Source organism: Labeo rohita, chromosome 5 (assembly GCF_022985175.1).
Source record: "Labeo rohita strain BAU-BD-2019 chromosome 5, IGBB_LRoh.1.0, whole genome shotgun sequence".
NCBI classification, from domain to species: domain Eukaryota; kingdom Metazoa; phylum Chordata; class Actinopteri; order Cypriniformes; family Cyprinidae; genus Labeo; species Labeo rohita.
Window position 1 is genome coordinate 8194860 of NC_066873.1, and position 14312 is coordinate 8209171.

The 14312-nt window shown below is 35.5% G+C and overlaps 1 protein-coding gene across 4 annotated transcripts in view; it reads right to left on the bottom strand.

Annotated features, from left to right (window-relative positions):
• Window positions 1-13978, bottom strand: part of mast4 (microtubule associated serine/threonine kinase family member 4) — a 104281-nt gene extending 90303 nt beyond the window's left edge. For 3 of the 4 annotated variants that reach the window (XM_051109033.1, XM_051109032.1, XM_051109031.1), the window contains exon 1: window positions 13543-13978. In XM_051109033.1, the coding sequence (XP_050964990.1) occupies window positions 13543-13803 (261 nt within the window). In that variant the 5' untranslated portion in view covers window positions 13804-13978. Of the gene's footprint in view, window positions 1-8796; window positions 8884-13542 lie in introns of those variants that run through there. The other variant, XM_051109034.1, reaches the window with a different exon arrangement.
• Between the last annotated feature and the right edge of the window lie 334 nt (window positions 13979-14312).

The window sequence follows — 14312 nt, forward strand, 5'->3', positions numbered from 1 at the left end:
ATCAAAGGAAAGATCGTGTTCCATAAAGACATTTTGTAAAATTCCTACAGTAAATATATTAAAAACGTAATGTTTGATTAGTAATATGCATTGGTAAGAACTTTATTTGCAATTTTTTGCAAAGTTTTTTTTTTTTTTTTTCACCCTCAGATTCCAGATTTTCAAATATTGTCCTATCCTAACAAATCAGGAAAGCTTATTTATTCAGCTTTCAGACAATGTATAAATCTCAATTTTCATATATATATATATACACACACACACACACAAATACATATATATATATATATATACATATATATACATAAGAGAGAGAGAGAGAGAGAGAGAGAGAGAGAGAGAGAGAGAGAACATTTGAAAGTCAACATGTGGATCAAAACATTTAATCATGTATATGTGAGTACTGCAACTTTTCCATAAGCACCACCTGCTGTTAGAGAAAGAATTCACCCCCCCCCCAAAAAAAATCATGCAATACTGCTTAACTATACCTACTGTATTTCATTAAATAAATATGAGCCAAAAACTCAGGGTTAAATAGAGGGTTATCTCTTGTATTATTGGGCCATATGACTGTATTTTATAAGATACATCATGCAGTGAGTTGTTGCCCTACATGTTCGTCACCAATAAACTGTGACGCGCCGAATAGCAGACCTAGTGTATGACATCAAAGTACCGTGAGAGTAATAAAGCTTTTGAATTGCTCTACACTTTGATGTCATACACTGATCGGTCTACAAAGTGCCGCTTCAAATTTAATACACATTAAATGTAAGATGACAAACAAATAAAATAAATAAATAAACAAAACTGGACAAATAAGTAAAAAATGTTCTTTGAATATTTATTGGGAAAGTATATGTTCAAGACACATTTCAACACAATATATTCAATGCAGATGCATCAATGCACCAATTCTATTCTTGCATACTGCACACTCAAGAGTGTTGTGGCAACAAACATGATTTGATGAAGGAGGTGAACCTTTACTGAATAATCAGCGAACGTCTGCGGATTGCTCCACTGGGTAATACAAGAATTTGGGGGAGAGTTACTTCCCTAAGTGTGCTTGAAACGGAGCAGGAGCTCACTGGAGGCATGACCCCTGCTCGTAATTTTTAGCAATTACATTGAGAATTTGACAACAGGAAGAGGGGGGAAAACTCAAGAATAAAAGACTTACACCAGGGAATGGGTGAAAGTTAAAACATTTGGATAGTCACTTATGTTTCTCCCTATTAGTGGTTTATCTCTACATCTGCCACTGACAGTTTTTCATGCTTAGTCAGCAAACAAATTCAGTCCTTGAGTACAAACTACGACTTGCTGGTTCAAAGTTTTAAACCACACAAGTGTTGCCTTATGTTGTACATCTGTGAACATTGTTGAAATTAAAACAATACAAGCAGTAGTAGTCGATGTATCCCTGACCTGAGAAATTTCCATATACCTGTAGTGGTGACGCTTATGGAAACAATAAGGGCTTACAATGTTTTGTTGTAGATCTATCAAAGAGACAGCTTCTCTCTGAACACACACAACAGATCTAGGTCATTTACCCTTCCTACCCACTTATAAACAGCAGTGTTTGTTTACATGCTGATGTCATAGGGCCTTCTGGTCATCTTTGTGTATCAGATGACTTCACTTTTGCATTACATGGCCATGAAAACAGATCTTCTGAACTCCAATCTCTCCAAACCGGTGCTGCTAATGTCATTAGCAACACATTTTCCATTACTACAAGCTGTCTGTGCATCTGAGCAGTGGTGTCTCATATGTCACTGTCAGAAATGAATCAACATGAAGACCTATATCATATGCAAAAGGTCAACCTCGCATGATAGGCGAAGCAGCGAACCCCACTGCAGCCCATGTGCCCAAAATAGCCAAGGCTAATATTTTAACACTAAACCATGTAACCACCAGCCACAACAGCACTGAAATATGAAACATGTGGAACTGGCAAGTTCTTATTTGGTTAAGCTTTGCTTAAAGATGTACCACACAAAGATCTTTTTATCATTAAAGGGATAATGAATCTGAGAATGTGATGGTTCTTTATATTCACACATACAAGTGGTTACTCTGCAATTAGGGATGTAACAATGCAACCAGAAGATGGTTAAAAATCAGTCATTTGAAGTGATACAATTGGGGGTGTGGTATTTATATAAATGAATCTCTGAGGGGAACTGACTATCTTCAGAAAAGTTTAAGACAATATTTTCTTTTCATCTGGTCTCTGTATAATGCATATTAAAGTAGTGTTTATATGTGCAGCGCTGCTTTGTTTACAGCGATAACCAATGAAACACTGTATTGCAACTTTTCCATAAGCGCCACCTGCTGTTAGAGAAAGAATTCACCTTGTCAAATGCCAAAAGCCCATCTTCTGTCTGTTTCGTGCAGACATATTTTATGTAGCATAATTTCACAAGACAAAGACAGACCATTACGTTTTTGATTCAGATTTCGAAATTATACAATCCAATTTAAATAAAAAATTAGTATTTAAATAAAAAAAAAAAAAATGCAGCACCTTTGTGTGGATTGTGATTAAAATGCAGTGGTTATCTAATTTTAAATGTAAAGAGCACAGGTTTTAAGCCAGTGCAGCATTTATCTGAGGAATAATAAAATGACACCTTCTCATTTATAATTTGTACTGTGACGTAACTATTTCCCCTCGACATGTCCCTTCACATGAGTCAATGTCATGTTATCAAGATGGTGTGTTCTGAACAACTCATCATTCTGCCCATCGATCACAAGAGTGATACGGCTGTTACAGTACATAAAGAAAGACTTTTAGGGGCAAAAAAAAAACCTTTGCACACCTTGTGAAACATAACACAAAAATTTTAAACTGCACTTTTTGACCATCATGACCTGTGATCTGTCTAATACATAAGAACTCATATACAGATGTTCTTTGTTGCATGAATCAAGCCTGTGACTAATCGATCAACGTCACACTGTTCCTGTTAGTAGCATGAAACCCATCTGTCTCTAGGTTGTGATTATAATATACAGAGAAAGCGATCAGAGATCCTTCTCTTTATAATCACTGGAGCAGTCAATTCAAGATAAGTGTGATTCTTTCAGCAATTTGACTTTTTGTGTAAAAATCCAAAAAAATAATGCCTCTCTCAAAAGAAAAATTAAGCACACATATACTAAACCACGCTTTTTCCAGTGTACAGAGGTTTACGGGAGTATTTTGTTATTTTGTTGCAAAAAAAAAAAAAAAAAAAAAACACACTGAAGTGGAAAGATATCAGAATTGAAAAAAAAACGAAAACCCTGGTTAAAAACCGAGGTGCGTATTGAACCGTGGACTAACTGTACTGTTGCAATCCTAGTAACCATCACAAAGGGTTGCCAGGTCTTCACAACAAAACCCGACCCACTGCTACTCAAAAATAGCCCAAAACTAGCCCCGTCGCGTTTCAAGGGGGGTCCCCAGGTAAGACTTCCATTCCTGGGGGTAAAATAAAAAGTTTCCCTGATAAAATTTGCATTCCAGAGGCTAAATATTATTGGGGTCACTTCAATCCGCGGACATGAAAAACAACCCGTGGCAAAGGTGTTAAAGAAGCCGGATTCCGTGGGAAAAGACGACAGTAAAACACAGAATAGAGTGTTGAGGGAGGTTGGAGCTTAACTCCGGTAAAAATAAAAGGTTAATAAATACAGATACCACCAAACAAAAAAAAACCTTAACACTCAGCATCCAAAATGAGCAGTTACTAAAGTGGGAAATGAGTGTAACATGAGTAAATAAAACTATTTTCTGTGCATCTTTTTAGAGTTTACAAACTAAACTAAGACTAAATGTAAGAATAATATCTAACTTTTTAAGTCATCTGACATAAGAGATTTGAGCGAATCAAATCAAGAGAGATACAGATGGTTTAACTAAACAGTTCTGTTATTGTTTCATGTATTCAAATAACCTTTACCTCAGCGCAAAGACAGATTAAAGCACTGTGGTGCCCCTGGACTCAGTGTAAGGTCCTGCCAACCACGTAAAAGGGGGGTGTTGGGGTCTCTTTGGCCATTCAACCAAGGGCACATTTTTTGGCTTTTATTTATACCTGGAATCATTTAACCGATTTCCACCAAAGATTTTCTTGAACACCAAAACAACATATTAGAATCACAAGGATAATGTGACACTGAACACTGGAGTAACTGCTAAAAAAATCTGCTATAATACAAATAAAACAATAATAATAATAATAATAATAATAATAATAATAATAATAATATTATATTTATGACCCCAAACTTTTGAATAGTAGCGCACAGGAGACTGATGACATTTGCCAATAAAAAATAATTTCATCATCAGAATATATAGGCACTAATAAAGGACCTTCAACGTAGAAAGATGCTTTTAAGAATCCAGATGGTGCAAAGTATCTACAACATAGCATAACGAGGCCACGCTAACCAGTCAAACCTTGATCCCTTGATTTACACTGCAGCCATGAACTGCCCTACTTGGACAAAATCTAATTTGCAGTCCATATGTAAACAGGCATGCATGGAAATACAAGTCAATAACACGTGAGAAGAAACTAACATTTTCTAACATTTTAGCCTTGAAACCTTGGAGACCCTTGGCATGAAGCAAAAGCTACAGCTTTCAATGGTCCACAGCCTTTTAGTCTGGCAGAGTTATGTCTGAAACAGCAGCCTAACATCCTGAGAACCATCAGAGGAATTGAGAAGGCTTCTCACACAATGTCAAGCTATTAAGACACAGTGGGCTCAAACAATCCTCCAAAATGTCACACAGAAATAATTACGTGAACAGATAATGTTTGTTTTACAGTAAGAATTAATTGCATTACCTTTTAGAAGTTTATAAATGTAAACTCATGCTATTCATGGAGTTCACTTGCTGATGCCTCCATTTTCTAAATGTAATTTCCTGTCATATATGGTCATTATTAAAGGAAGAGCTCATCTAAAAATTAAGATTACGTACTTATTAACTTGCCTTCATCTAAATGAGTATGCTTGTTCATTTTACTCTAGAAAACAAAAGAGAACTGAACAACTTCCTTGCAGAGAGCTTCCAACAGTTCATAGTAACCAGAGGCTGTCAAGGTCCAATGAGGCCAGCATATATAAATAACAGCGAAAGTAGTCCATTTGTGCTCTATTCCGAGTTTTCGAAAGCCATGTAGTATCATGACGTTTTATTGACAGAAAATAATTTCCTTCTGCAGCTCCTTCTCCATCCTGAATATTAAAACTGATGCTCCATGTAAAGTTAGAAATTTAAGAACAAATGATATTTGGTTTTTCTGAGAAACCAAATATAATTTGTGCAATGGATAATATTATTGTGTAATATTATTTAAAAGTCTTCAAAAATTCTAAAGGAAAAAAAAAGTTCAAAACAGCATGAAGATAAATAAATTGGATTAATTAATGACAAAAAGTCCATAGTCAAAAGTTAAAATGTGACATGAAATTCATTCAAAACTAACAGTTTATTGTCCAGAGATAAGTAAGAAATGATATATTTCACCCTAAATAAAAAAAATTATTTACACTCCCAGTGATGAAAAACTTCAGGGCAATAGCTAACGTCATCACTGTACATCTGCCTGACCTTAACATTTCCCCTGCTCCATTTCCAACTAAATCATGTCCTCTGGAGGTTAAACAGCTCACATTACTGCGCTGTGTTGCTGGGGTCAGCCTCACCAGAACGTCCTGGTGTCACAGAAGTTCCCATTGGCCTAAATGAGGCATGTCCCCGCTCACACTGCATTGCTCCTTTCCCCTGACGGTTTACTGGTGTCAGTAGCCCTGCAAAATCTCAGTAGCAAAGCCATGTTTCCTGTGTTGACAAAACCTCCCTCTGGACATAAACAGATGTGCGTTTTTTTTAGAAGCATGATCGAGTACATGCGCTTGCACATTTCTTACATGTGGAGGAAGAGGAAATTGCTCTTCGTCTTTATTTGGACATGTTCATTCATGAAGGAACTCCCAAAATGCCACAGAAGTATGCCAGATGGCAGTGTGTCTGCTATCAAACATCAAACCACGCCATGCAGACTTCACCATTACAGTGTAACTTCAAAGCAACATTCATGGTTAAACTCACATTAAACTCTATAGCATTTGTGGCATAATGATGATTTCTACAACACATGTCCATTTCTCCTTCCTTTTTTCTTAAAAAAAAAAAAAACAATAAAATCTGGGTTACAGTGATGCACTTACAACGGAAGTGAATGAGGCCATTCTATAAATGTTAAAATAAATTTAGAAATGCTTGCACTGAATCTGGAATACAAAAATAAGAAATTGCTTCATCAAAAACAAAATGTTGTTTGTGCAAACAGAAACCCAACATATAAATAAAAAAGGATAATTTGGAATACAGTCATTCTTTTCACATACTATTTAACATGGACAGTATGTGAACTGGAACACACAGTGTGTGTACTGTAATCAGAGAAAGCAGGTTGCAGGACAAAACTGGATCATTCCCACTATAAATCAAAGAAGCCGTTGCACAACGTGTTAAAACTAGATCACACTTGCAGTGTAGACAGCTTTGTGGTTATAATGTATAACAGGATCAAGCTGTCACTACGCTTGTTTGCTCTGTCTGCAGCATAACTGTCTAAAACCAAGATAAGATTAGCGCATCTCAAATCATAGGATTCTCCAAAAATAGTAAGTGACAGATGCCTGCAGAAATCATGATATACATTTTAGAGGATATGGAGTATGCATCCTTGCAAAATAAATAAATAAATAAATTAAGTAAGTAAAAAACCTACTTAAAATAACTCGCAAAATTGAATATAACAAGGACTAACACCAAATCAAAAATATAAATGAATGAATAAATGAGCTGTCGGTTTAACACTTTAATTTGATGCAATTATTTATGGGGAAAACAAAAAACCGTTACAATGATTAATGCTTTTAACACACCCCACTAGATACAAGATACATGTCATCTTAATGTGATTATGATTTCAATGATTTTATACAGTTCAACTGTTCAAAAATAATAATAAATAAATAATATTGTTATATTCTAGACAGGTTTTTTTCCCCCAATGAAAATACTTCCCAAACAAAGCCAGAGCAGAGCTGTTGTGCTTTGCTGTGCAATGCACAACATTTTTTAATTAATGTTTAATTTTGAAGAATCGAGTGTGGCAATGATTCAGTGATCCATTTCAGTCACTTGCTTTCTGAATGAATCAGCCTGTTGAACATATTGGTTGAATGAATGAAAATGACTAAGACAGTTTCATATTTAGAATATTAATTCATAATATATATGAAGAGTTCAGATGCAAAGCCAGCTAAAAGGCATCAAAAATGAGAATGATACTGAGTGAATGCTCCTGACATATAGTATACGTCCAAATACTTTCACTACAAAACTTACTTTGTTTTGTTTTTAAAATCATTAATGACCATTTAAAATTAACTCATAACATTTTATTTTGCAATTCTAATTGCAGTGTAAATGCAATTTACATGTTGACTGGTGCTTGTTTTGACTGATTTGGCATTGGTCTGCATCTGTCAGTATGGCCTGAATTGCCATTTCAGATGCAGCTTTTCAAAACAACGTTATAGGCATGTAAATGTTTAATGCCTTAAATGTTTAGAAAAAAAAATTCTATACTGAATCAAAATATTTATTTTTATAATGTCTATTCAATGTTTTTCCCATTTAACACAATAATGACTTTGTTTTGGCAGTAATTTCTATTAATATAATTAACTTGTGATTTAAAAAGGGTGTTTTAAAATACTAAGTATAACTCATCAACAACAAATACACTTTTCATCAACCAGGCTTTTGTGAATCATGGACGTGTATAAATTAAGTTATTGTTAGCACTCTCATTCATCTCAATAACATTTGCTCAGCCAGTAAATTAATCCAGTGAATTTGATTATTCATTATTCTAATAGTTTCAGCCCAATATGCAACAAAGGAATCAGTTTTTTAATGCAAATCATTGATGAGACCTTAGCCTTACAACACAACCAAATTATGACCAGGGTACATACTATGGTGTAAATATGCAAATTTCTACAAAAATCAGTCCTATTATAATACACTGCGCCATCCGCACTGCAAAGCACAATGGATGTCACATAGCATACAGCAGTGCAATGAGAGCAATTTAGCTTTTTACATTGCTCATTTTCCGTGTAGACAGTGTTTAAAAGAGTGTTGAGCAACCAGTACACACTTCCCTAAAAAAACGGATGTATTTGCCAAGCCTTTCACTTTCCCTGGATCCTCAGGCTTAGCGAGTGTCTTTGATAATGCAGTATTGTAAACAAAAATCCATCTCAAACAGGGCCATCACCTCACAAGATCAAATACAGAAACAGTTTATAAAGAACAGACATCATAGTTTACATTAGATACATTACAAAATGGTTGGTTGTTACCTCAGCCAAGTTTCCAACAGGTGTTAACAGGTCGGCACTTAAAAAAATACCTATGCTGGCATAACAGTAAGCCATTTCGTTATAATAGCACCAACCAAACCACACTGTCAGCTGTACTGCTATTATATGATCTGCAGGTTCAAATTCAACACCTTTTCAGGATTCTAAAAATGTTTTGTTTTCATAAGGTTATATTCTAGACAAATCTACACTACAGCAAAAATATGTTATTGGTTGATAACAATCAATATCAAAAGCTAAATAATTTGAAAACAAAAAGTTCCTCTACTCAGTTCTTTTAAAAGTTAATGTTTGAGGATTTCTTACCCTACACCCATCTGAAGATGTCCACAGTGGTGCCGTGAAATTCCTTGCCAGTGCCATTACAAGGTTTTCCCAGATGCCAGTACTATATCTGCCTCATCAACAGTGGAGCAAGCGAAACCAATAAATCAACAGCAACCAGACAGGCATGCTGGTGATGAGATGACATCACCCACAATGGACACAGGAGAAACCCTAAACAGATTAAGGGCAAATCCTCTTAGCTAGTAAGCCATTCACTCCACCAACACTCTACATCCTCTTTACAGGTCCGAGAAACCCTGTTAAAATAAATGGATGGTTATTTATAACCCTGGAAATGGAGTTTCACTTGTTGAGTCCTATTGAGACCTCCTCAACAGATAATTCAGACTGATTTATATAAAAAAAAAAAAAAAAACATAACAGCTCTCATCACTTTGAGAACAATGCACCCTCATGAGGTCATAAAGGATTCACTGGTCAAAAATATGACCTGAAAAGATTAAAGGTATAAATAAGAATGAGAGATTATGACAATAATCAAGGAAACATTACTATAATTCTTTTAGGCTTGCTAATGTAATATCATCTTTCCTGATGATGAGTCTTTCCTGCACAAATACATTACTACAGAACAGTACAGGTTTCTGATGCTTCGTACACACTGCTTAGGGCGACCCAAGTCCAAATTCCAACTTGCGGCCCTTTCCAATTCAGACCACCCCTTCTCATTTCACTTTGGGACACTCTGCATACGAGTTAATGAAGTCAAAATGCCTGTCTGAATAAAGTCTGGGTGATGTACTCTCCCTAAACAACTTGCTGCTCTTTCATCATAAGTTCATTATTTAAAAGTTACTGCACCATTAGCAGCATTAAAGGGAACTGGTTGAGGCAATGTTGCTGTGTCAGGCTGGTTGGCATGCCCAAACAAACAGAATAGAAAGTGCCTCAGTAGAATTAACATACGAGAAACTGCACATTAAGACTGGTAAGACTTTTACCATACAAAGCCACCTGGCTAAAACCAAAAACCTAACCACTACACCACAACCACAGTTCCAAAGCTCTGTCTGTCCTCATATAGTCCCTAAAGCCACAACTGTAAGCATCAAAGACACGTTTAGGACAGTGTCACAGTGTTGCTGTCTTTGCATTCACATCTTTGGCTTTTCTGGGGCAGTATCCTTGAGGGAAGAGTGAAAACAGAGAGAGGCTATTTAAGAGACCTAAAAAGGGGTTGATGAGTGAAAGCGGTCAGGTTTGGGCTGAAATACTGTAAGTGCGCAAGACAGCATTGCTGCAGACAGGCCACCACCACAAGTATACAATACTATTCACATTATTAAATATTATACACACACAGACACATATATATATATATATATATATATATATATATATATATATATATATATACACACTGTGTGCAGAATTATTAGGCATGTTGATATTCTGGTCATATTTTTTTTCCAAACACATTTTACCAATTCCAAACCACATCAGTCTTAATAACTACTGTTAATTTTGTGTTTAATCATTTATATGTGATATATAATTGTCCGTGAAGGCTGGAAGTGAAAAACTCCTTATATTCAGGTGTGCAGAATTATTAGGCATGTTTTCGTTTCAGCTAAAATGAGCCAAAAAAGAGATTTAACCCAGACTGAAAAGTCCAAATTATTAAATGCCCATGAGAAGAATGCAATACTAATGCATTACAAGAATTTGCAAAGTTAAGGCTTGACCATTGGACAGTGAAATGCTTGTTGAGTCTGCATGGTCAGAAAAAACAGGTGGAGAAGAAAAGATGCATGTTAACTGCAAAAGAATTAGGAATTAAGGTGAAGAATTAGGTGTGACACCATCAGCAACCGTTTCCAGTTCTCCAGCGCCACCATTTTCCAGAACTGCAACCTACCTGGAGTCTTCAGAAGTACAATGTGTCAGGTTCTCAGAGACTTTGCTTGGTAAAAAATCCTAAAAAATGCCCCTGACTTAATAAGAATAACAAGCTGACGTCTTGTGAAATACATGAAGACAGTTTTTTTATATGCTTTAGAGACAGATAAGTTGAGAGTGACTCTTGAAGGACAAGCATCACATCCTCTTGTACCTCTGATTCAAGAATTTATCTTCTAAAATCTGGCAGTAAGTTTTGGGAGTTCATTTTAGTCCATCTCTGCAAGTCAGACTTTTCAGGATAAGAGACTAAACATGAACTCCCAAAACTTACTGCCAGATTTTGGAAGATAAATTCTGAACACAGAATAATTCTGCACACAGTGTATATATACACACACACACATATATACATATATATGTGTATATATATATACACACACACACACACACATACATACATACATACATACATACATATTCATTCTTTTCTTTTTTGCAGTGACTGATATTCCTTAATAAACAGTGATTATTTTTCATGTTGTAGGCATCATCACTTAATATTAATTTTTAAAATGTATTTCTTTGTGTATTCAGATGCATGCAGTCAAATTACTATAAATTAAAAAAAAACTGAGAATCCAAACATTTCAGTGCGTTTTACAAAAAAATCAAATGCTAAGATTCTGTCGTACATCCGATTTTACACACCTGCATTCAAAATCGCATCAAAATTGAACATACTTCTAAGAAGAAATACAGTTTTATTCATGTTTTTGACATATTTTGTTACATTTGAAAACAAGACTATATGGTTGGTAAAAAAAAAAAAAAAAAAAAAACTTAACTGGAGCATGCAATATTCTTCTTTCCTAAAAATTTTTGTGATGGTACACAAACAAATAATGTTCATGTCCTTTTTGTAAGTACTAACTTAAAGTCTTTCATTCATCATCTTGACATTACTATAACAAAGTACAGTGATGGTGGTAATGATAATGATATATATATTATTGCTTTAACTAAATATGGTCAATACCAGACACTAAAATGTCCTAAGTGCTGTTGGCTACAACATCATAAGTACATGCAGATCAGGCCCTCTAATGATCGTTCACATGAAGGGTGTATAAATATGCAGTAGTTGGAATCCCTTTATGTAAACAAACAGCAGTGGGGGAAGATAAGCTGCACTGTTTCTCAGACGTCTGTCTTCTACACTGTAATACTATTGTGGCAAAAGAGCAGATCTATCTCTGTGAGCTTCAGATGACTTGTTTCCACTCGCTTGACCTGGCTGTAAGTAAACAGGTGATGACATGGCTCTGAGAGCGACAAGCATCTCACGTATCTGGTTGGTGTGGCAAAGCAACCTAATCCTCGGGCAAGCCAATTAGACGTCACTCCCAGAGAAAAGGGTCTGACATATTAGGTATGCTCGACAAACCAGTCAGAAAGACTTTGACAATGACTAACCTACTTTTCAAGTTAGACTAGGCAAACAAAGGTCACAGAATCCTACTTTGGTTTTAAGAACCTATTGTATGAAACAAGCAATAGGAGCTTTTGTTTTTATACCATGTGCAAACCAAACAAAACATACAGCTGAATGAAACTGAAACCAGATTAAAATGCATGTGAGAAAGTTCATAGTACATATGTAGAGTACTTGTAAATAACCACCTACAAATGACAGATGGATGAATTACAGCTGAATGTTAGTAACTCCCTGTCTGCAATCACTGAGATGTACAATAATGCATATATGCCTTAACAAATAACTTAAAACTGAATTCAGAGTTTAGTATGAGACTAACAGGGAAATATTTGTGAAAACTGTGCCTGGAAAACACCTGGATAAAAAAAAATAAATAAATACATTTAAAAAGGCCTTATTATATGCAGAGCAAGTTATTACATTTTGACAAATTATTATGACACATATGCTCCAATGCATCATGCATCATGCATCAAGAGCAGGTACATGCTTTCATAAAAGTAAACTGGGTTGAGTTCATGTTGACTGTAAGGTGATGCACGTTTTTGGATGTATTCGTGAAGCCTACCCAACCCCTAAAAAAAAAAAAAAAAAAAAAAGCTGCCAAATTATAAACACGCCAAGTTTTATGCTTTTGTATCATCTTCACACAGGTTAGGCTCTTTCAAATATTATATTAAGTAAAATGTTGCTAATATAATAAACAGAATGTCTCCCAATTTTATCTAATACAAGGGCAAATCCATAATGTTAGGATTATATTTAAAAAACATAGAAAATAAAATTAAAAAAAATAAAGTAAATATTAATGTGTAAATAACTGACAAAAGTGATTTTTTTAGGGGTTGATTAAATGAACAAGTGTTTTGAAAAAGAGATTTTGTAATGAACAATCTCTGAAGTGTATATAAATAATATAGTATATCCTGTAATATAGTGTAATATGGTATGCAAATATGTGCATCTATCTATCTATCTATCTATCTGATAGACATTCAGGAATAAAGCAACTGTATATGGTTATAGACGTAGATGTTAAACATCTGGAGGATCATAATTCAGTCTGTGAATACTATAGCTTTACAATGAATTAACTGAAGATGCCCTTAGGTTACAGGTTACAGATATTGAATATCAATATCAGTCAGTATCAAAGAGGGGAAATATATTCCCCTTAAGTACCTCCCAAACATTCTCCAAAACTACAGTAACAACATGGGAAATCTTTTTAACCACCCAACAACAACTGCATGCAGAGCGTTTTCCCTCAACAAACACACCTGCAATTGCGCACTTACAGATTTTATTACACAGACACATACTGTATGTCATAAGTGTTAAGTGCTATCATAATCAATCTACTTTACCATTTCGTCCTCGTCCCCTTCATTTTCTCCTTCTTCTTGGTGATCCCCATTTTTCGCTTTTATCTCGTCGCTGCATTCATCAGAGTCATTTCCCTTAACTTTTTCGTCAAGACCTACAAAATCTGGAGAGTGACATTTAAATTCCTCAAAGTGTAATTCGGATTCATACGGCTCGGCTCGCGTCTCGCCTTCTGACAGCGTGTCGGAGCCTGATAAATCGTCTCCACCGGCTCCAAATGTTTCTGACTGCTCACTCTCCATTGCCCTAAAACATCACGTTTATTGTCTTAAACTAATGACATGCTGAAGGACACCTTATCAGAGCTCCAGCTAAGCGCCCGAGTGATCCCCTTTCACTATACAGCTGTAATTTTAACTAACTCAAGTCTTCATAACAACACAAACATCCATTGAAAGAGAAGTTTGTAGCGCGTCCTGCTTAACGCATCGCTGCAGTGTCTTTAACTAAAGTATGCGCTCATTGGCCAAGTAAACTCCGCCCATCAGCCAATGAGAAATTAGCGCGCTGGTCAAGGCCTTTTAAATCAATGGCGCACTACTGACCCTTGCGCCCACAGAAAAAGGTTTGCCCAGAGAAGAACGCTGACAGGTGCAGACTTGCCATTCACTGCAGGGATAAAAAGGGCCTCTGTATCTTTTATGAAAACAAGAGACACGATTTTTTTTTTTTTTTTTTTTTTTTTGCTTTGAAATACTCTGCTAATACTCTAGTTGACATGCAGTTGCAAAGTTACTTATAGTCAACTGAA